At 48.5% G+C, this 23,453-nt stretch overlaps 1 protein-coding gene across 10 annotated transcripts in view; it reads left to right on the plus strand.

Annotated features, from left to right (window-relative positions):
• The window catches only part of LOC130149445 (rap1 GTPase-activating protein 1-like), a 52,188-nt gene that overhangs the window by 5,410 nt on the left and 23,325 nt on the right, over positions 1-23,453 (plus strand). For 7 of the 10 annotated variants that reach the window (XM_056339077.1, XM_056339081.1, XM_056339083.1 and 4 more), the window contains exons 2-13: positions 5,646-5,739; positions 6,187-6,222; positions 11,540-11,587; positions 12,654-12,692; positions 12,774-12,965; positions 19,515-19,618; positions 20,028-20,106; positions 20,389-20,442; positions 20,533-20,616; positions 20,865-20,965; positions 21,601-21,730; positions 22,271-22,426. In XM_056339077.1, the coding sequence (XP_056195052.1) occupies positions 6,205-6,222; positions 11,540-11,587; positions 12,654-12,692; positions 12,774-12,965; positions 19,515-19,618; positions 20,028-20,106; positions 20,389-20,442; positions 20,533-20,616; positions 20,865-20,965; positions 21,601-21,730; positions 22,271-22,426 (1,005 nt within the window). In that variant the 5' untranslated portion in view covers positions 5,646-5,739; positions 6,187-6,204. Of the gene's footprint in view, positions 1-833; positions 1,198-5,345; positions 5,463-5,645; positions 5,740-6,186; positions 6,223-11,539; positions 11,588-12,653; positions 12,693-12,773; positions 12,966-19,514; positions 19,619-20,027; positions 20,107-20,388; positions 20,443-20,532; positions 20,617-20,864; positions 20,966-21,600; positions 21,731-22,270; positions 22,427-23,453 lie in introns of those variants that run through there. The other 3 variants (XM_056339080.1, XM_056339086.1, XM_056339079.1) reach the window with 3 other exon arrangements.

Below are 23,453 nucleotides of genomic sequence, written 5' to 3' on the forward strand. Positions count from 1 at the left end.
CTTACAGGCTCTCTTCCCACCCACAGACCCCTGAAGCCCCCATAATTTCTATCCAGGCCCTGCATAAGTAAAACTTGCAGAGAGCATTAGGATGAATTGCTGCACTCCTGTCCCTAAAACTTTGGTGTAGCTGCTTGCTTTCTCTGTTTGTCTTTTTGCCCGTCTATATTAGCAATCTCATGTTTTCTGTCTGGTCTCTCCGAATTCTGCTTTTGCTCTTCCCTTGCGCCTTCCTGCAGCTCCTCCGGCACATGCTGCCTCTGGTCCCATGTTCCCTACTGTCCCCTTCATGGGTCAGACCAAGCCCAGTGTGAGGCTGACACTTACCTTAAAGCTGGGGCTGCTGCCTTTGCAAGTCTGCATGTAAAGAGGAAACATGACATCATCCTGTGGAATGAAATTGGGAATCACAGGCCAAAAATGTGTCTGGAAGCACTCTCTGCTTTTATTTAAACAGAAGTGTATGCGTGCTCTTGCGGTGGACGATCATGTTGTCATCCTCAGTTTTTGTCAGGAATTATGATCTATTGGGGAGTGAATGCTAATACATGTGGCTGAGGGGTTTCTGCCCCTGAAAATTTGGGCTTCCCTGGAGACCAGCTTGCACATCAGGTCAGGGAGCCGTCCCGTAAGGGGGGCGTAGGGCCAGATCTCCACAGCCTTCGATGTCCATCGGCTCCAGGTACCAAGGGCGGTTTTGGTACCCTCCTGGTCTACCCTGGGAGGGCGTGGGAAGCTGGGGGGGTCGCCTCGATGCTCACTTTTCCCGCTGGATACTGAGAGCCTGGGGAAGAGCTGTTGCTGTGCCGTGGAGCTGGCCAGGGGCACCACGTGTCACCGTCCCTGCGCCCCGCGGCCGCCCCCGGGCTCGGCAGCCCCCGCAGCTCCTGCGGCGGCGCCCAGCGAGGGGCGGGGGCTGAGCGTCCCCGGCGGAGGAGGGGACAAGGCACCGCTTCATCCCCGCGGCTTCATCTTCCTCAGTCTCTTCCCGCTCCCCCTGTGCCGCGGATGCGGGGCGCCCTCCGCGCTCTGCTCCGGGGCCCGGCGGCGAGGAAGAGGAGGGCTGGCGGGGGAGCCGGGGGCAGCCGCGGCCCTTCCCCATGGCGGGGCGAGGGGCGCGGCGGCTCCCGGGGGGGCAGCGCGGCCCGGCCCGGCCCCTTTCCCCGGCCGCGGGTTCCCCGCCGCAGTCTGCGGCCGGTACGTGCGGGGCTGGGGCCGGGCAGCGGCTGCGGGCGGGGGAAGCTCTGGCGCGGGGCCGGGTGGCGGCGGCAGGAGGGGGGTCCCGGGGTTCTCTGCGGGAGCCTGGCGGGGGGGAGGGTGGCGGCCGCGCACCCCCCGGCCGCCCGGACCCGGCCGCCCCGCGTCCCCCCGGTGCCGCTGCGACGGAAGGGGGGGAGCCGGGCGGGTGCCGGGGTGGGGGGGGGGTGGGGGGGGGGGCGCGGGGGCGGCCCGCTTGCTCCCCTCCCTCTCCCGGGGAGCGGGGGGCTCACCGGCGTGGACCTGCCGGGCGGGATGAATTCCCCGGGGGAGTTCCCCTTGACCCGGTCCCGCGGGGGCGGGGGCCGGCGGGGCTCCCCGGGTCCCCCCGTCGGTGCGGGGGCAGGAGGGGCTGGGGCAGCCGCCCCGCGGCCGGGAGGGAAGTCGGGGGTCCCGGCTGAGCGCAGCGTCCGTGGGCTGAAAAGTCTGTGACCAGCTGAGAGCAAACTGTCCCGGCGGCAGAGGGACCCCCGGGTTCTGGCCTGGTTCCCCCCGTCCCCCCCGTTCTGGGCTGGCCATTCCTTGGCGGAGTTGTGGGAAGGGGCGCGGGTGCGCACAGGAGGGGGCCCCGTGCTCTGAGGCTGCCTGCGGGTGTGGGGGGAGGCAGATGTGCCTCGCTAAGGGGGGAGAAAGGGCGAGAAGGGGCAGCAGCTGTTGTCTGGGGAGCGGTTGCACAGAATTTCTCTCACAGGCGCCTCGGGGCTGCCGCTCCGGACTCCGCGCGGCGCTGGCTGCCTGGCCCTGCTGGGGGGGCTACAACGTGCCCTTGTCTCACTGCAAGAACCAGCTGTGAGGCTGGGACTCGGTCAGTGTGCTGACTGCCATTCCATAACTAGCTGCAAATCATAGGACAGGTTGGGTTGGAAGGGACCTTATAGACCACTCGGTTCCAGCCTCCTGTCACAGGCAGGGACACCCCCCACCAGCCCAGGTCGCTCCCAGCCCCGTCCAACCTGGCCCTGAGCCCTGCCAGGGATGGGGCACCCACAGCTGCTCTGGGCAGCCTGGGCCAGTGTCTCACCACCTTCACAGTGAAGAATTTATTCCTGATACCTAATCTAAATCTCCCTTCTTTTAGTTTAAAACTGTTCCCCCTCGTCCTGTTGCTACATGCCCTTGAAAAAAAGCCCCTCTCCAGCTTTCTTGCTGGCTCTTTCAGGCACTGGAAGGTGCCCCAAGGTCTTCTGGAGCCTTCTCCGGGCTGAACACCCCCAGCGCTCAGCCTGTCTGCAGAGCAGAGCACTCCAGCCCCCTGAGCATCCTCGTGGCCTCCTCTGGACCCGCTCCGATGGGTCCTTATACTGGGTGCCCCGAGCTGGAGGCAGTGCTGCAGGGGGTCTCACCCGAGCGGGACAGAGGGGCAGAGCCCCCTCCCTCGACCACGCTGCTGGGGATGCAGCCCAGGGCTCAGCTGGCTTTCTGGGCTGCGAGCGTGCATTGCTGGGCCATGTGGAGGTTCTCATCCCCCAGCACCCCCAAGTCCTTCCCCTCAGGGATGCCCTTGGTCTGTTCCCCGCTCAGCCTGTGTCAATACTGGGGGTTGTTCTGATCATGCTGTATTGTTTCTCCTACTGGAAGGCTTCAGGTTAGCAGAGGTTTTTACAGTAGCTATACGCCTGCTTCCCTGTGAACTTTCAGGAGGGTTTACCTGAGGGTTTGGGGCACTTATCTCTTCAGACACTTCTCACTTCCTTAATACTTATGAAAGATGGATGAAAGGATGGATGGAATCTGTCAAGGCTGACTTGTGCTTTTCTCAGAGCAAATATTTGCATTGACTTGGTTATTGAACTGGCTCAGCTATAGCAGATGGGAATGATTTTGAGAGAGCTGTACAGACTGATCCCAGGAGTAAAATAGCAAAGGATGCTGCCAGGCAGGAATACAGGGGGTGAGCAGAGCTCTGTGTGTGGATATAGTGGCTTGGAGGTCTGCAAAGGTCCTTTACGTGCTGCTGAGTATTGAGAGTGGCATTGTTAGTGGTGGATCAGCAGTGCCTACTTGTAGTTTGGCTACCTGCTTGAAATTAATGCACTGGTTACTGTCACTAGTAAAATCCTAGTTTAGTTTTTGACATTTTCTGGGCCCTCTGCTTCCCCTTGTTGCTATTTCCTAAAAATAAAGGTTCAGCCAGGATACATTTGCACATGCGTATTCCTCTCCCTGCAGAACTGGTTTTCTTTCTGAGAAGGTTGATATTCTGCTTTTCTGTGGCCAAGGAGCTTGAAGTTCCAATTTGAAAGGCAGTATGTTCTCTTTCTATAAATAAAGCTTAATGTTTTTCATTCAAGAAGTTTTAAATTCACAAATGGACTTTCAAGCAATAGTTACAATGGCCCCAAGCATTTGTAATATTTTGTGAAAGATAACATAAAATCTAAGTCATTCACCTGGATTTTTGAGTTCCCTCAGCACATCCCTAACCTGAGATAATGACAGAATTGAGAACATCTCTAAATGTAGGATAAGACCAGTGAGTCTGGCATCTGCTGGAGGACCTTTGACACTAGGACTGTGCTTGGCTTGAGCGGTAAGAAGCAGCCCTGTGCGAGGTGCCCTGGCCAGCCCCAGGGGCAGAGATGGGAGCGGGGCAGGACCGGCCACGCTGACCTGCCCTGGGAGCTGCCAGCTTCCATGGTGCTGGCATGTGTTTTGCTCTCTGCTGAATGATTCAGGATTCAAACCAGTGACAGGGCAAAAAAACCCTCTACAGCATGTAGCAAGGCCCCAGAGCATCCAGTTGCACAAAAGTTCTGCTATTACACTTCTCTGGAGATGGCTAGTTTCTGAAAATGAAAACTTATCAAATTAAGCTCTTACCTTTTTAGGGCTTGCAGAGCAGAAACTTCAGATTCCTAAAAAACCCAATGAAAATATTTCGTGTACTGCTTGGACATAAATTTTGCTACTCCCAAACTTGCAAGTAAATGAATAAGATGATAAATAAAGCATGTGTTGGTATGATATTAATATTCATTTAAAATACATTTGCCATCTAACTATTCCAATATTTGTTTGAGGATGTCAAGTCTAACTCCTGCGTCTTTCCTCCCATATACATTACGGCTTTAATCTCTAGATGCATTGCACAGATCTCTCTCATTTTGAATTTTAGGAGAAAATTGTGGGATGGAAGAATTGTGTTATTTTGTGTAGATCAGCCTATATACAAGTTACGTGATGTCATTGGGCTACTAAAATAAATTGTGAATTGTCAGAGAATTGGTGGGCATTGAGATTGTTGGAGCATGTAATGGAGTGTGGCTTCATGATGACGGGAATGCATCGCACTTCCATGCAACAGGGAATGTGGCAAAGCAAGAGCCTGCATGACTTACAGGTGCTGATCCCTTTGCGTGGAAGCAGTAGGAGTCTGTGCATCAAACAGCTGAAGGACAGCAATTTATGATTGTGTTATATGATCACATAACCAGCATATTCATGATTGCATTACAAAGCGGACAAGTCTTGTATTAGGAACTTGGGCTTTCTTCCCCGCCCCACCTATGCGACCTCTACCATGACTTACACCCCAGTTGTCATTGTAGTAAAAACTGTGAGCAGCACAGGAGGTTTATTAACTAACAGTAGGAGAGCTGCAGCTAGCAGTGAGGCTGCCCACAGCGCGGTGGCTGATGCAGGGTATGTCTTTTAAACTACAGTGTATTGTTTGTGTTACTTTTTGCTTTCTCTTCTATGAAGTCAAATAAGTGCTGCTGCTATTTGTTGACACTGCAGCTCCAGCAGGGCCAAAATAACAATGTGTTTTCAACAGAAGATGTGCAGATAAAAGCTCATCCAGCCTGCACGCTGGCTTTCCCAGCAGCAGTAACCCGCAGGCTGCAGGAGGGTTGCAGGCTCCTCTCAGTCCCGCTGTAGCACCATCTCTGCTATGCTGCTGTCTCGGACACTGATACCCAGGCTGTGGCAGCTGGGGCTGTCCTTTGGGTGCTCATTTGTCATTTCAGTGACATTTCAGAACTTTCTGCTCTTTTACTATGGTTCAGCTTTCAGATCTGGTCCCGTAGCTTCCCGTGTCCTGTGTTTATTCTGCTACAGATCTATGATAGAGGAGGAACCTAGCAAAAGAGATCGTGCAGCACTTACAGGACAGTGGTGAGGAAAACAGCATGCGAACAGAGGCGGAGCAGTCGGGGCCAGGCGGCTTTTGCTGTTACATCCAGGACGTTTGCAGGTGGCAAGTGGTGAGCTGAGACAGCTCAGGGAATCTCACAGGGCGTGAAGGTCCCTCATGGGCAGGAAGTGGTCTGGGGAGAGGAATAGTAAGCAGAGGGCAGCAGAAGGCAGAGGCGGCACTGCAGGCAGGCACTGGTGTCTTGAGATATCCAAGAGTTAGAAGATTTTCCTTCTTTCTCCTCCCCTTGCAGGAGGTCCGAGGAAGGGGTGCGCTGCTTCAGTGATGTTATAGACTCTCCCACCCAAGGCTTTCCATATGCTCTCGCTCCTGCTGTCCCCAGCAAGGTAAAGACAGCCCATGTCCCTCTGGCTGAGGTTGGAATGTGCCTTGAACCACTGAGCAGAAGAAATGACTGAAGCAAGCTTGTGTGCGTGCATGTCTTATGGCTGTAGTTGCTCACTTCTGTGGCAATCCCAGGCTTCATTTATTCATTTCTTATGCTGTACTGTACTGAGTCAGTGGTCTGGCCCATTGAAAGAGAGAAATTTCTAGTAACTGTTCAACCAGGTTCCAGGGCAAGCTTTTGCCACACAAGCTGAAGACAATTTGGCTAGTTCTTTTGTCCCTGCTGTCAGCTAAGGAAGAATGATTCCATCTTGTCTTCAGCGAGCAAGTAGTTTCTGTGCCAAAATGTGGAAGGAGCTGTTGGCTCTTTTGGTGTCTGAGTTAGCATGGAAGATAATGTTAGCTTCTGCAAATGTTAAATTCTTTTCCCTGTTGTCTTTTCACAGACTGTGGACTTGTTTGAGATGATTGAAAAAATGCAGGTAAGGAGAAGCTACTCTGTCAGACTTTGACATTTTGTGATTTTTCATAGCCAAACAAATAATTGGCTGCAATTTGCGTTGTCGCTTTGCTCCCAGTATGCTTTAATTTAGTCTTGCAGAATATTTAGCTCTCCCAGGCCCAAGCACCTACACCTACCCTTAAATGGGGTTTCAGAAGTGTTTCCCTGTGTTAATTTTTCCAACCAGCATGATGGAAGGAATAGATGCAAATATTATAGTTATGTTCTTTGCAGAAGTGTGATTCTGAGAAAATCAAAGTTGCATTAAGGTATCTCTGGCATCTTCAAGAAATTGCTTCTGCTGGGCAGCAGCTGCTAATGACAGGTGATTAATAGGATGTTAACATAACTGCATTTAGCAAGGTCAAACAGTTTAATAAATAACTACTGCAGGCCCTGTCTTCAACTTGCACAAGAAAGAAGGACTGGCTTAATTCTGTTACGGCAATACGTGCATTTAATAGCATATATTACATTATAAAATTAAAATACAGTAAAAGGGAGGAAAAAAACCAATCCTGCCCTACCAAATAAAGAGATAATAATCTAATAATGTTATATGTGTTACATATCTAACAACAAAATCTCTTCCCAGAGCATCCTTACAGATTACCGGTATTTTCTAAGTGGTACACCTTTAAAATGCTGTGGGTGACTGGCCTGACCTGACATGGCACACAACTCCTGCCTCCTATTATGTGCAGGAATTAAACTTAGAAGAAACAATTAACTTATTTTCTGGAATTTGGGTGATCATACTGTGGATATGATGGAAACACAAGCTTTGGTGGGAGTGTGAAGGTGAGGAGGTGGACGGCAGCAGCGCAGCACCAAGCGTGGAGCCGTGAGGCTGAAGTGCTGCCTGGCAGGCTAGGAGGGGGTGCGGGGGAGGGGGTCTGAAGGTATGTCTTCTGTACAGGGGGGGTCTGAAGGTATGTCTTCTGTACAGTAATGTGTAGGCAGGCACAGACCTTGAAACCACCGTGCTGCCCCCCCCTCCCCATTGGGGTACGTTCTCGGCACGACAGAACTGCAAGCGCTGGCTGTGCCAGGCCATGGGGCGCGCTGGGGGGAGCTGAGCGCGGGGCTGTGGGCGCTGTGGGCACTGTGGGCGCTGCCACGGCCTGTCCAGCCTCTGCCAGCTGGGTGAACACCGGCTGCTGCCAGGTGTCCCTCACTGGGACACTGCGGTACTGAAGATCTCAGGGTTCCTCAGCTCCCCGTTGGCCGTGTGAGAACTACATCCCACTGGATTCAGACCGCTTCAGTTAGGGGTGTAACGAGGAGCTGCTGAGAATTGCTGGCATATGCAGACCACCTAATTTTGCATCTGTATTGGTTTCTTAGCTGCCCATTGTTCAGACTGTCTAGTAGTTTGTTTGTTTGTTTTTTAATTTAGCTTGTTTTGTCACCTGACTTGCACTAGGAGAATTAATAGCTGCTGCTTAATTATGACAGCAACTTTTTGAAAGAAGGGAGATGTTTTCCAAAAGAACTCTCCCCAATTTATTTTTATTATTTATCTTTAAATTGCAATCTTTCTTTAGATTTTTACTAATTATTTCTTTATCCTTTTTTTCTCTGTATTTGCTTTCCCTTTCCTTCCATTTGACTCCAGCTATCCTTTAGATTTGTTGAATCACTCTTGAAATTTAAATCTGGGATTTTCATTACCAAACAAGTGAGTAAAAGGCAAAGCAGGAGGCTTGGGCATTTCTCCGTAAAATAACAACAACAAAGCCACAGGACAGAATTAGTATCTGAGTACTTTAACAATGGGATTGGAGTAGAATCGCTTGACTGAAAGTTAAAGTAGCCATTTCACATTATGTGTGATGAATTAATGCGTACTATCTTCTTAAACTGAAACCTGCCTCTGAAATCTGGGAATGAAGTTTGCTTTTTTCCTTTTTTTTTCTTCCTTTGTAATCTTAATACTCATTACTTGAAGTAAACGGGCTACTGGCCACATTGTTCTGTGCTGCAGATGTGGTGATGCCACAGGAAATACCCTCTAAGGGTGCTGGGCCATACGATGTTCCTTGGTCGCTCTGCGGTGCGGGCAGTTGAAAAGCAAGCAAATCTGATTTCAGCTGATAAACCCTGATGTTGTAGGTCTTTGCATACTTGCATAGCCAATCCTTCCTCACTTACCTGCTTTTGTCTTTTGTGGTGTGATGTTACCACCTCCAGCCTGCATCCGTATGGTTCCAGCATACCCTTCCATCTCATTTTCTCACAGCCACCTCCATGTTTTCTTTCCTGTCTCCCCTTCGTATCCAAGCTGTCTGCTTTGAACCAGTGCTTTCCCTGCAGAAAGCGGGTGTTATCGTTAGGCCATGGTGGACCCGGCTGTGGGTCCGGGCAGTTTTTCCTCTGCCGTCTGTTCTGTCCCCGCTCAGGCCAGGCACTCCCGGCGCAGGACCCTGGCAGTGTGGGGTCCCCAGGCTGCTGTCTGTGGTGGGCTGGGGGTGGCCAGGGGGGGCCTTGCCCTAAAGGCAGCGCCAGCAGCTGAGCCGCCCCGAATGCCAATGGGCTCCCAGCAGGTGGGTGACGCTGCCACAGGTTGTGCCCCCCTTTGGGGAATGACAGCCATCTCCACCGGTTGTTCCGCCTGCGCTGCCACCCATCAGCAGCGTACGTGCCAGTTCCCTGAGGCCCTGGTCACCCTCTGGAATAAAGCCTCGGGCTGCACAGCTCAGGGCTGCCTTAGAGCTGTGCCAGTACCTCGGGCTTCACTCCAGAGGGAAGCTGGTTGGGTTCGGGCTGCGTCTCCTGCTCCCTGGAGCTCCTTTAACAGTGCAGAGTCATGGAATGTGCCGGCGCATTCCTCCGTGCTCTGCAGAGCCTCCACTGCAGGCAGCACCCCCTTTACAGCAGCCAGGGAAGGTTTCCTTCAGGCCACTCTGAACTACTGGTCTCCTACAGGGACCTCCCTTGTAACTGGAAACTTTCTGCACTTACCGGATCTGCCAAAAATGCCAAGGAAGGGGAGAGAGAACCCGCAAAACCACGGTTTCCCCGCCTGCGTTTCTGTGTGCAGAAATGCTCTGGAGTGTAGCAAGCTTGTCCCAGTCCTTCCCAGGGCTTGTCCTGGAGGGGCTGGGGCTGCTTTGTGCATATGCGTACCTCCCGTCTCAGTCCTGTTTGGATAGAGCATGGGCCTGTCTTGCCCCAGAGACCTGTTCCTGAGCCCAGCACTCCCTGTGAGCCCTGGCTGACCAGGAAACTCCAGGCTGCATCAACAAAATACCCGTTCACACTTGTATTTCATGCACGCCCCTTTCTTAGCCTCGTGACCTCCCCAGATGCTAATCGGTCACTACTGCCTCTGCAAAGGTGAAGATCGCTCGCCAGCCTTTGTTCCCTCTTAATTTCACAACCCACCACATCCTGCTAATGTTCGTTTTGTCAGTGCTGTCTACTGACACTGCAATTTGAAACAGGTCTTCTGATGTTGCCCTATGAAGAATAGCTCTAAATTGGTATTTGTTCAGGCTCCCTGTTGAAAATACAGTTTTAAAAATATACCTTTTCTTGGGGGAGAGTAATTCTCTCTAAGCTCAGCTTTTGTAGTTTGGTCCTATGTCACCCTGTAGACGTTTTGACAAGCTTCTTTCTCCTAATGTAGTTAAGGAAAATAATTCTTTATTTTTGTTATTATTATTGTTTATTTCTGTTGCTATGTTATCTGCAGATTGTTCCTCGCTTGCTTTACTGTGTTTCTGTATTTAACCAACTAAGATTTGTTGTTGTATCTATTTTTTGTGCTTGAACTCAACTTCAGACTTATGAGGAATGCCCTCGTGCATCTGCTACTAGTCTCCCTTACCCTGGCGTTCGGCCATTATAGCTTACTTCTGGTGTTTCTAGGAGTTTTTGGAAGGTGTTATGCATTTGTTGTAAGCTCAAGGTCTGGCTCCTCATAATTTCATGAAGGTTTAGCTCTTTTATGGCTCGTTTAATAAGCTTTCTCATTTTTTTATGACCCCAGTTATATGTGTAATGGATGTCCTTTTTTTCTCTCTCTCTTTTTTTTATTTTTCTTTCTTTCTTTTGTTGCTTCTTCAAGGATCGTTATTAATCCATGTTGTAATGCTGCTATTGCTCGATGTTAATGTTGTTGCTATACTGGAAGTTTTTTCACCCTGCATGGTGGAGCATTGGCCTCAAATGTTTGCTCTAGAGCCTCTTCAGATCCCCACTGCAGGGCTCCAGTGAGAGTTACTTATTTCTACCAGACACTAGTTTACAAGCTAGTTCCACTGTAGAATACTTGCATAGACATAGCTGTTATAAATCAGATCCTGCTTATTTTCAGAACAAAGTTGAGAGCTACTTCTCCTGTCTGGAATCCCTGATAGCCACTCTATTGCGCAGCGTCACTGATGGTGTATAAAAATGTTCTGATATGAGTTACAGGATTTAGGTGCCAGTAGCTGAATACTCAGGTGTTGTGTCTAAGAGAAAGCTGCAACTTAAATCCTGGTCTGCAGCTTCCTATCTGGTGATGCCAGTTTTGCCTCTTACTCTTTTGCGTGTACTGATGTCGGCTTGGACAGTGGCCAGCATGTTGTGCAGCCTGCTGCCCCCCGTATCTCTGGGGCTCCTCCTATTCTGCCTCTGCTCCGTTCATGTTGGCACTGTCCTCGCTACAGTTTCACTGTTCTGTGTGCTTCTGCTGCGGAACTGTGGTGCACACAAGCTACTCTTGCCACAGTGAGAAGGGAGGATGGAATAGCCTTAAGAAAGAAAAGCAAGTCTGGATGCCGGCTGCTGGTTCAGGAAGCAGCCAGGCATCCAGTCATCTCCTGCCCTGCATCCCAAGCCACCTGCCAGCAAGGCTGCCTGGCGAAGCAGCCCCCAAGCTCTGCAGCCGCACTCTGTGGCACATAAGAACAGATGTGTTCTCTTACGTGGATGGGAGCAAGGCACATAACCTGCTTAATAAGAAAAGTCTTCTCGCCTAGCCCCAATTGTCAAAACAAGTGTTTTAAAGTAGCTAGAAGAGATTAGAGAATTAAGTAAGAGCATCAGTCTGGGAGATTGCTTTTGATTTCTGCCAGCTTTCTGTTTTTTAAGAGATGTAAGGTGGCCAGGGGAGCTTTTCCGTTTACATGCCAAGCCAGGGGACTGGCCAAATTCTAGCTTTGCTCCTCCTGTTTACTCCAAACTTGCATAAAGTAGAAAATTAGAGAGGCAAAATATGCATATTGAGGGTACAGAGAAGGGGACAGAGGGTAACAGAAACAGACTTGCTCAAACATAGGATTCACTGTCTGTGACTTTGTTTCCAGGGGAGTCGTCTGGATGAACAAAGATGTTCCCTTCCAGCTCCTCTCAAGGTCAGGCAAAGTCCTTGTTGCCTCCGAAGTTGCTGAGAATGACAGATAATTACTGATCTGGTTTGCAGTGTATTTTCATCTTGAAATGAACATGGAGCCTACAAACAGTGCAAGGACACATATACGCTTGCCTTTTTTTTAAGTCACTGCACAAGAGGGTGAAACTATGTAGCTGAAATAGAATCAATGCTTCCCTTTTTCAAATTTAAGTGGTTCCAGTAAGTGTTTATTATTAAAAAACTTAGTTTTGGCTAAGTACTTTCTTTAATTTTATTCAGTTTAAGAGCTATAATAATAATAATAATTATGAAACCATGTTGCATTTATTTCAGTATGCTTGAGGACTGCTATGGATGCTACTAGAAAGCTGCTCTGTTTCCCTTACTATTATGCCGATAAGAACAGATTCCCATCTTTAAATTCTTAACTCTTCCTCTCCATTCCTCCAGTCTCAGCTCAGCCACAGTAACCTTGAAGTCAGCCATGACCTTGAATTTAATCCTTTAATGGCCTTTAAGAGCAGCCCATAGAGCACTGATGCCGCTGGGCTGTGGTGGAGCTGGCCTGGCTCTTGGTGGTGGAAGGGGCGCCCACCTGGTGTGACATGGCTGTGGCGCTGCCCCTGGCCCTGCAGTCACGCCTCGGTTGTATGCCACAGCTCTAGCTGTGGAGATGGCAGAGCCTTGGTCTCGCTGCAGGTGATGGTACAGTTTCTACCATCTCTGCTGTCACCTGTGCAGAACAGCAGCTGGCTGGCACTGGAAGGAAAGGAGACCGGCTGTCACTCCTGACTTCACCCATGTGCCTGTATGGCTGCCTCCTCATCTGGCGTGCCTGTATTCTGTGTAGTTTCAAGGAGGAAGGTGGGTGAAGTCGGACTCCTAAATTTATTGTTCTCAAAGTTCTGTATGATAATGCTGAGACCTGGGAAATGGAGCCTAACCTTTGATCCTAAAGTAAAGTTCTAAAGGTGGATGAGGGCAGAGCAGGGGCTGAGGACACAGCTTGCGCTGTTGTGAGAGGATAACACTGAACCTTTTTTGCTAATGGTCTCTTCTGATTTCAGACAGAAGAGGAGTATATTCCTTACCCCAGCATCCACGAGGTGAGTTACTACTGCTCATTTCTGCTTTTCCTTGGACTTTACTGGCCTGTCAGCTTCCATGTTCTCTGTCCTTCTGAATAGGTATTACAGAAAGGGTGGCCGTATCCTCTCATTATCTTACCCCAGTTTGGGGGCTACTGGATTGAAGGGACCAGCCACAACCTCTCCAGACTGAGTCCAGCCCTGCCTGATGTGCCCTTTCCATGGAGTGGGAAAGTGAAACTGGAAAGCGACCCTACGGCCAAGCTGTACCGCAAGCACTTTCTGGGGAAGGTAAGAGCCTTCAGAGCCTTCCCTGCCCACCCAGCCTCGAGGCTGACATGCATCGCGGGCTGTTTCTGATAGACTTGGAAGTAACTGTGCCGCCGCTCTGTTTGAACCCCTCATGATGCCTCGAACTAATGCCAATAGGGTACGTGCCCCTGTGTGGCCTGTGGCATGTCGGTTCCGTCCCATCCCCCTGTGATTGTGCATCACCCTGCGCGCTGACAGGTGAGAAGGACTTGCACAGGGAGTGCTTATGTTTGGCCAAGAAGCTCTTTTGAGGCTCCTGGACAGATACCAACCTTGGGGTGACAAGAGGAAGGAAGTGTCATGATACTGGAAACGGAGACGGTATTATTTGTAGAGGGGGCTTTGGCGCTGGCAGCGCGAGCCCCTCGGTCATAAGCCAGATGGTCCGTTTGCCTTGGTGTAGATAAGTAGCGAGTATGGTCACCACAGAATGTGTTTGAAGAAACTGGGCAACATGTTTTATAGTTGTTTAAGAAGGCCCATCTGGGTTGGCCTGTTTAGGGAGTTGGCTGATTCCTGGACTGGATCTCAGGATGATGTCAACCATCAAGAACAAGCGTGAACAAACTTATGATCTTTCCTGAGTTTCAGTTCGTGGCATAACGAGATAAGAGAGCCTGATAAGGTATACTCACGCTGCATCTTATCCAGCGGTTTCCCTCTGGGGCTGCTTAGTAAGTTGAAAAGCAGGAGGAGGTGGCACTTTGAGCAGTGCTGAGGACCTGTTCTGCAGTAGCTGGGCTTGTCTGGATGATCTTGTGTTGCATACCACAGCCACTAGCATGCACCACTAGAAGCTGATGTGGGTACCCCTGACATGTGGAGCACCGCTCCTGGAGCCTCCTCCCTACTGACAGATCTGGTGTACATCGACACTCATCCTTTGACATTCTGGAAGCTTTCAGTATGCAAACTGTAACTATTTTTCTGTCGTGGTAAATTTAGGATTGTGCTTGAAGGTTTCCAGAGCCAGCTAGGATGAGAGGCAAACTGGGATATGATTTTTTTAGTCTGATTGTAGGATTTACTGCTGACCTGGTATTCCAGAATCACAGAACAGTTGAGGTTGGAAGTACCTCTAGAGCTCATCTTGTCCACACTCCTGCTCCGCAGGGCCGTATTGTCGGTGTGCTTCCAAGTGAGATTCAGGAATTCCCCTGTCACCAGACTCCCTGCATTTGCAAAGGTGTCTAGCTATCGTTGCTACAGAAAAACTCCTCACTCCTATACTCTTCCTTTTCTACAGTGTTCAGTGCTTTATTCTTTGTCTTAACTGATTGAAAGTGTGTCCGTGTCCAGTTAAACATGCAAGTCTTTGAGCAAGCCAGTGTCAGAAAAGAACAAGGTGAGCAGGACTCTTGTCGCAGAAACCTCTACCCAGAGGTAGAAGGCTGTTCCTGTGTCTTTACTCGTGGCTCAAAAGCTTAGGTCAGGAGAGAGCTCAGAGCTTTTCCACAAGGAGGGTGTTTCATCAGTGCAAAATCAGAGAGACCAGTGATTTTGATGCTGTGTGGATTGGATCCTTTCTTGCTGATAACACAGGAAGGTTATTTTGAAAGGTAAGGAAAGGTGTCCTGCATGCTTGGAGTAACTGCAGATGGTTCTTAGCTGAAGAAGAGTCCATGAGCATCACGCGATGGGAGAGGCATAGCCGGTGGTTTAGGGAATATCCTTTAAGCAAGACAGGAGATCAGAGCATGTGTGGTATTACAAACTCAATGTGTGTGTCCTTGTTGCGGGTGTGCATATACGAAGTCACTCAAACTCGGACAATTCTTTTGACACTTTTTGCACCTTACAGCAGAGCCTATAAAACAAACAAACAAAAAATTAATGCTAGGACATACAAGCCATAGCCCAGTTCCTTTTGTTTCATGGTCTGTATTTTGTATGACGATTATACGGTAAGATTCATTTTGCCTGTAGGAAGACGGCTGTAAAACCTTCTGTCTTGTGCTGTGGGACTATGATAAAGAGAAATAGCCTGAGGCCAGGAAGGATTTAATAGAGGTATGCACTGGACGTGCCAGGCAGAAGAACCCTGGGGTGCCGTTTCACAAGCATGCGGAGCTGGCAGTGCTGGTTAGAGGAGCTTTCTTGCCATGCATTGGTGCGTGGTCATGTATTTCTCCATCAGGCTGTCCTTTCTTTGTGCTGGTTAAAGTGCTGCTGCTGTAGTCCTGTGGGCTGCTGGGGAGCTGACTCCCTGGAGTCCTCTCCGTGGAAAGAACTATGCTTTAAGTTATTAGTGTGAAATTCTAGCTTAACCTAGGACAAAGAGGCAGAAACCATCTGAAGCAGTCAAAGGACATTTTTGTTATTAGGTATAATTGTAATGATCTCTTCTGCTGTTTTAAAGTCTCTCTAATTTTGTTTCATTACTACAAGTCTATGCTTTTAGTGAACGTGCTGTCTGAGTGTGTGCTTTAGTGAACTTGCTGAGACTGCAAGTCTTTCATATTTAGGATCATTTTCCTCTGGTATGCAAATACATGTCTTTTGGAGCTTGCCGCTATTTTCCTGCCATGGCATGCTAACATCAGCCCAAGATAATATTTTTTTCTTTTTAAGTTTTGTCTAAGCAGAGGTGCAGGGGGGGCCTGCAAGGAAACAGCCTTATCAGGTATTATTTCAATACCAGCCCACCCTCAGTGGGTCTGTGTTCTGTAGTTACCAGCAATGGCAGCAGCTTCCAGGTCCTCGTTGTCATCCAACTGGCAGGCAACACCTTACACTTTTCCAACCAGAAGGCTTGCTGCAATAATGATGCTGTACCAGTAACTTATGTACTTCAGTACCATAAGTTTATTGGTCTTCAGTATTGACTGTAAAGCCTTTTGACGGTTCATCTCTAACTTCGGGACAGCTAACAATAAATGCTTTTGTATGCTGAAGGACTCTTGAGTCTGCCTCTGTTGCCTATGTGCTTTTACAAAGAAAGAAAATCACAGAAGAAAGAAAAAGTAACGAGGAAATTATAGTTTTGTTCATACACGCAATTACTCAGATCTCAGTTTAAAACCCAGGGTCACGTTCAGGATCAAGCTGGGCAGCCAGAGCAGCTTTGGCAAAGACTCCATTGTGTAAGATGCCCACTAATTCTGGTGCCCGTTCCCCTGTGCAGACTGCATCCCTTTGGGCTGCTCTGCCTGGCTATGCTGGCTGCGGAGCTGAGAGCCCAGTCTCCAAAGCAGCAGAGACCCCCATGTGTCAGACCTGCCGGGGTCTGGCCTAGGAAGGCGCATCCTCTTTCCTGGTCTCCGCAGCTCAGTGTTACTTTTGGCTGCAGCTGACCTTAGGCTTTGGCTCCTATTCCTTTGTTCTGACTTCTGGCCCTGACTTTTGTTGGCATTGTGACATCTTTTTTCCTTAACAGCCTGTCTTGGGCATCTGCCCTAGTGTATGCCTTCTTTGGTTTATGGACTTCTTTGATTCCAGACTTCAGCTGACCATTGAGCATGCTCTTGTTTTGTTCCTTGAGTTGGTCTGTTCCTCAGCTGCTGTCTTTCTGCCCTTGCTCACAATGACTGCTGCACCTGATTCTTGTTTGCATCCCAAAGATCTGTTAGTATCCTGAAAGCCATGGTCAGAATAAATAAACTGCCTGCTCAGCCTTTGTGGCTTCCTTTGATTTCAGCTTTTCTTCCCACGTGCAGGGAAGTTCAGTTGCTGTCCTTGACTTGTGTGATGCATCACACTGGACTTTGTGATCTGAGTGCTACAGCTGGAGGCCATGTTATTCTGTTTGCCGCTCTTTACTTACCTTATCTTTTATAGGACCCGCTTGTTTGGCCTGTTTCAGCAGAAGGTAGACTATGCTGCTAGCACCAAAAGCCATGAAGTGTTTTCCATGCAAGTCAGTAGCAGGGCAGTCCTGGCTGTTGATTGATTGATTGATTTATTTATTTTCATCTCAAAGAGGAAGTGAGGATGACGATATCTCTAATAATTGAAGAAGTTCAATAGCTTCATCTCCATGTCCAGGTTCAGGATAGTGACTGTAGTTTTAGTTATTCCCCCCCTTTTTTTTTTCCAAAGTGGGGATTGATTTATGTCTATTGACTTCAAGATGCCTATGTCCACATAGGTATCAGTATTTCACTAGGTGTATCTTTTATTTCACAGTGAGCCAGGAGTATGACTAATACAAAAAATATTTTAGATTTTTTTCCACAGCAAAAGGCAATCTCATCAGCATCTTGAGAGGGGTTGCAATCCACCAGAGACAGAGCAGACCTTCTGTATTTTCTAGGCAAAAGGCTGAGGAAGGAACTGTCAGACTAGCAGCTCTTTCTGATCAAATTATACACTTTGCTGAGTCAGTCCTTATTACTAATTTATTGTCTCTGGAGTATTCCTTTCACAGAGCACATTCCAAGTCATGCAAGTGCTGACCAAACAACTAGGCACCTAACTTGCTGTCCCAGTGCATAACACTTTTGTGTTAGGATGCACTAATATGGTGCCTCCTGTGATGCTCCCTCTGAGTCTTGCAGTCCTGATTACTGGCTTCATGCTCCTTGGCCGTCTTCTTGGGTTGCAAGTGACTGTCCTTGATTTGACATGACTGCTGCTCTGGCGGTAGAACAGCCTGTTTATTATTTGCATGGGAATGGTGTTTTATATCTCTCCTCCATTGAATTTGACCGGCAAACACTTGGCATTTAGGCTGGGGACATCACTTGTATGACCAAACAGCATAAACCCACTGGTGTACATCAGAACAGAATCTGTACACGCTGAAATGTATGCAGAGTACTTTGATTATATCTTTCAAGTTGGTGGTGAGCAACACTATCATTAGAAAATGTATCAACAAACAAGATACCTCTTCTCTGTGAGTGGGTACCTCTTCTCTGTGAAACAGTTGATAAGTGGAATTTGGGAATCAGACTCCCCATTAAAGTGTGTGTATGTTATCTCCTGGGAGCATCTGACTTCTCAATGCATGGACAGAGCTGCTTTTTCCTACAGAACCACAAGTGGGAGATCCAGCTGATATCTTGAAGTACGTCATCTGGGATTTGGAAAATCCCAAGCTTTGTCTACAAAAGATACCAAAAGAAAGCCTTGGTTTAATTTTTTTGTCTTCATTGCCTGAACTGTTATGCACTGAAGATCTCTGTGGGCACATGCCCGATTCAGCTGTCAGTAAGACTGCTATATAACTTTCTTCTGATTTTCATGTTCCCAAGGCATAAGGAGGCACTGATAATTCTGCCTGTGATAGGGTAGCTGAGATTATTTTCATTTTGGTATTCTTTATTTTGTTTTATTTTGTTGTATTCATTATGATTTTGCTTTGCTGAGAAGGAGTTTTACTCCAGCTTCCATCATGGCTAGCTCAGAAGTACCATACCCCTGGGTTGGAGGCTAAATACTAGAATGTACTTCTGCCCATTTCAACAGAAGTTCTCATTAGCAGCAAGAGATTATGATATTAATCTAAGAAAATCTAGTCTAAAGGGAATTGGATCCCCTGCATGACATTCTCATTGATCTCTCTGTCCTGCTATACCTCAAACCAAATAATTTTGCACTGTTTGCTGAAAGCATGAGCTCAATCTCAGCTCTTTGTTTGGTCTGAGTTAATGTAGCAGACAGTTCCAAAACTTGGCCATAAAGTGGTGTTCCACTAGGAGGATGGGAGTGATCTAAGCATTTCTGGGTGATTCCACCTATATAGTATTCTCGTTGTGCTAAAGGTTTCCATTCACATCCCTTGTCAAAAGGCTTCATAATCTTTTGAGGTTAGAGGCTATACAAAGCAATATGTAAGCAATATGTATGTTTTATATACATATATATATGTTAAAAATATATAAAATATATATTGCTATACCCAGACCATTGGAACATGACTGTATAGCCAGAAGAAACGTATGGCCACAGCCACTTCTGTACAGAGCCCGTGAAAACGTTTGCGTTATGGTTCCCTGTTTGACCGAGTGACTCCCTCTGTTGGAGGCTCACTCCACAAAGCTCGGGCGGTGGCAGTGGCACTGCTGAGAGCAGTGTTCATCTGCAAGGCAGTTACCTGCAGCTCTGACTGCATCCTCCTGAGATGCGAGTGCTCTTAGAGATCAACCGTTTGGTCTAACGATCCTGCCGTTACTGTTTGTATAAATGAATTCCCAAGACCACATCCAGCTGAGTGTGCTGGAGACCACTACTTAGTCACACAAAGTCCAAATGGATACAGGAAAATCCATGAAAGATATGAATTTATTTACAAGAAACCTGATTTCTTAAAAATATGTTGCTGAATGTTCTCATCCTGTTCCTTCTTGGGAGCCCTTCGGATGATGCGCAGCTGGGGAGGAGCTAAACTGACAGTGGATGAACTCTGATATGCTCGTGCATTGATTGTCCAGGGGGCTGGGAGACAGCATACACGTGTCTTCAAGCATGCCATTGCTAGGTTGTGGAAAGTTAGCTTGTCTTGAGTGACAGGTTGTATGCAAAAAATCTGGTAAACTCGTGGTAGGGTTGTGTTGGGAGTAATGTATTTTGGCTTCCTGTTTTCAGGAGCACCAGAACTTTTACTCCAGTGACGTGTCCTTGGGCTACCTGGTACTTTCTGTGAAGTACGAACAGATTGAGAAACAGGAAAACCTGCGCCTGCTGCTGAGGTAACGATGCCTGCTGAAGCATATGTCACTGTGCTGTGCCTCTCGTCTTGCCCTGAGCTTCCCCTGCAGGGATACGGGTGTGAACCTCGTGTCTTTCTCCTGGGGAGGACTGCAAAGAAACCTGTGAGCTTTCCTTTCTTGCCTTCTCCTCTCAGCAGTTTTCTTTGGGAAGCCGAAATGGCATTTGCAGGCACATCTTTAGAGTTCATGAGAGAAAAACATGTTCTTCCCTCAAAAAGGAAGTGTGCTTGCCTCCCTCTTTGAGTGATTTTATGCACCAGGCTTAAAATGAGTCCTCTAGAATTAACTGCATTAAGGATAATCTGGAAGAAAGGAGACCGTTAAAGAGCTGCTGTTGCTTGTGCATCCCCTCAGCCTTTGTCCTAAGGCATGTTTTGTTTTGTGTCAGGACTCGGACTGGCACCAAACATGATCTGATCCCAATTTCCTGCCTGAATGAGTTCCCCAATGCTGTCCAGATGGCCAAGGTGAGATCCATGCTTCGCTGTTCACTCCTGACACCTTGTTCTTCAAGTCCTTTTCCCCTCTGTCCTCCCATTTCCTTCTCTTCTGCCATTCCCCAACAGTACTGTCATCTACTTCCCTTTTATACCTTCATTAACTTCTCTCTCTTCTGACTTTACCTCATAATTTTTGCCTAAAAGGACTCGTGCCAGGTAATGATAAGCGGTGCCTATGCCCTTGTGCCCGCAGTGAGCTCGGGCACACGGTAATCACCCTTCTGCTTCCCTCCCTCTCTCACTCCACAGCTGCTCTGTGAGGATGTGAACGTTGAACGCTTCTTCCCTGTCCTCTACCCCAAGGTATCATCTTCTGATGTATCTCTCTATCCCTTTTCCATCAACGTCTGGCTAATGGTGTCCAGCTGATAATTTGTATTTTCATTACCTTAGGCTTCACAGCTTATTGTTGCGTTTGATGAACATGTAATAAGCAATAACTTCAAATTCGGGGTCATCTACCAGAAGCCTGGGCAGGTAAGCTCCCTCAGATCCCGTGACACTTGAGACAAAACACAGAGTCCGTTCCCTTAGCTTAAATGTCATAACATGGTCTACTCTACCCCATGGCAAATGCAGATGCCGTAAAGAGAAGGGAGGGAAGCGTTCCCCATGTCGGTCGGTGTGTTTGCACCAGTCCTCAAAACTGGTTGAACCCCGCGTAGAAGTTCCCACCTGCTGTTTGTACTACTGTGCTCCTTCTGACTCCTCCTTTCCTTTTGAAGACGACCGAAGAAGAAGTCTTCAGTAACACAGAAGAGAGCCTGGGCTTCCTGGAGTTCCTGGATTTCCTTGGTGACAGGATTCAACTGCAGGATTTCCGTGGGTGCGTACCCAGCACAGCTGGAGAGCCAGGCTGGGCCAGGGGATGCGGGTGCTCAGGGCTGTGACTATGACCCTGTTAGAGCCCTGCTTCCTGGGAAGTCCTGTGTCCTCTGAATCCAGTGCAGGTGGAAAAGCCCAGGATGCTCTTGTCAGCCACCATATCTGGGAACAAGTTGGAGCTTTGGTCTCTGCTGGTATTTTCATTTAAAGGTCTCCTGGTCTCTCAATCTGACCCATGGTACCAGTAAAGAATAATGTTATTTGACTGTGTGAATGCATGTTTGTTTTGTGATGGTCAGGGTGGGTGTTGTTTTAGTCTCCTTCTGTGGGGTAGCCCATCCTTTCTGTAGTTGTAAAAGATGGTTTTTGTTGCTCAGAAGAGTGCCAAAGAAAGTACCTCCTTTGAGGATCCCTGGTTTAGCTTCATAGATTTTAGCAAGCAAGGATGCTCCTTGGCAGAAACGTTGTGCAGCTTCAGTCAGTGCATTTGTTTTGGGAAGATGTGGTGCCTCACTATCACTGATTTCTTAAAAATTACCTTTGATAACATCGATGTACCATGCTACTGTTACTGATACTGTCTTTCTTCTCTCCACTCTCTCCCCTTTGTCCTGCCTGACCCATGGACTTTCTCAGGTTCCGGGGAGGCTTGGATGTCACCAGAGGTCAGACGGGCACTGAGTCCGTCTATACAAATTTCCGGGGCAAGGAAATCATGTTCCATGTGTCTACAAAGCTGCCCTTCACGGAAGGAGACTCCCAGCAGGTACTGGAAGGAGAACTGAGGCATGTGACAGCCTGGCTAAGAGATGAGGGGTGTTTGCTGAGGGACAGCGAGGAGGGGGGAATGCCAAACTGTGTAATGTGGGGAATTATGGCTGGAGTAATGGTAAAAATAGAGACGAGGGGTTTGGTTGAGCAGAGGGGTTGGGGATGCTAGGCAGCTGGTGTTTGTGTGGCATATTAAGACACGGACCCCAAGCCAGTGAAGAAGTGAGATCGTTTATTGCGTGCATAAGTGCTGATTATATACAATCACTTATCTACCCAAATTCTGCCTTGGAATGTGCCTACGTGCAGCAAAGCACCTGGGAATATGTCTACATGTAGCAAAGCAGTTGCTCCTTACGAGCTGTTCACGTGCTTGCGGTTTCACGGCCAAATTTGGCCACTTATCTGTACACTAACAGCTCTGCCAATTCAGCCTTGTTCCTCTACAAGGTCAGCTTATTTTCCTCCCTTACATTTGAGGCCCATTGTATCTTTTTCTGCTTTTTTTCACCTGCCTTTATTTTCTCCTCTCCAGCTTCAGCGAAAGCGTCACATTGGGAATGACATTGTAGCCATCATCTTCCAGGATGAAAGCACGACTTTTGTCCCTGATATGATTGCTTCTAACTTCCTCCATGCTTATGTGGTAGTTCAGCTCACCCACGGCACCACTGGGAACACCCTCTACAAGGTAAACGGAGTCAGTGTGTTCCTCTGTACTGACTTGCCATTGCTGATCCTCCAGGTGGAAACCTGTTCTTGTGCCTCCGGGAGAGGTGCGGTTCGGCCAGCTGCCATCTGACCTGTTGAGTATCTACGCATGAAAGTAGAATGCAGTTGCATGTTGTTCGAAGCAGCTCATGCATTCCTGAAGCTTGACACTTGGGAATTGAAGCAGGATGAGTTCAGAATTCAGAAAAATTTTGTTTACATCAAAGAGCATGAGGCACAATTGACCCCATTGTGGGGGATGTCTTGCTTGCATTATACAAGTCGGTAAAACGCATCCACGTCCACGTGGCTTGTGCCACACCGCGCTGTGATGAGAGAGCGCGTATGGCCGGAGCCTGCAGGGCAGATACAGCTGCTTGGTCTCACCTGTGGAATCCATAGGAGGTACATCTGCTTTTAGGGGTCACCAAACTGATGCCCACCTGTCAGGGAAGTGCTACCTGTCAGGGCCCTCCAGCTGAAAGAAGCCCTGCTAGGACATGAATTCACTATCTGCAGCCCTTGGACATGGCTTTTTCCCTGTCACACACCTCTGTATGGGTGTCTATATAACTTTATGTTCAACTTAGTCACTCTGAGAGAGCAGAAAATACATAGAAGCTTGCATTCTGTGGTGGATTTTCCATTGTAGCAACATTTTGATCAAAGTGCTGTGTCTCACATTACGTAGCAATGCTGATTTGGTGATGATGAGCCCTTATGCCTTGGAGGTCTACAAGAACACCACGAATATAAAAATTTGGAGAGGATCCCCATCTCCTCTGCCACGAAGGAGGGTGCTGGAGCAGGACAGCCACCCTACATGGCTCCCGACACTGTGGGCAGCCAGCTCTGGAGGGACACGATGGCCTCATGCTGATCAGGGGCGCGGGGCCCCATTTCTTCTCTCACCGTCGGCTCTGTAGGGTGCAGGAATTCACTGGATGGCAAGAGGAAGAGCTGGGGAAGCTCGCCATTCGTCTTGTCTCTTCCTGCTATTGTTTTCA

Source organism: Falco biarmicus, chromosome 5 (assembly GCF_023638135.1).
Source record: "Falco biarmicus isolate bFalBia1 chromosome 5, bFalBia1.pri, whole genome shotgun sequence".
Lineage (NCBI taxonomy): Eukaryota > Metazoa > Chordata > Aves > Falconiformes > Falconidae > Falco > Falco biarmicus.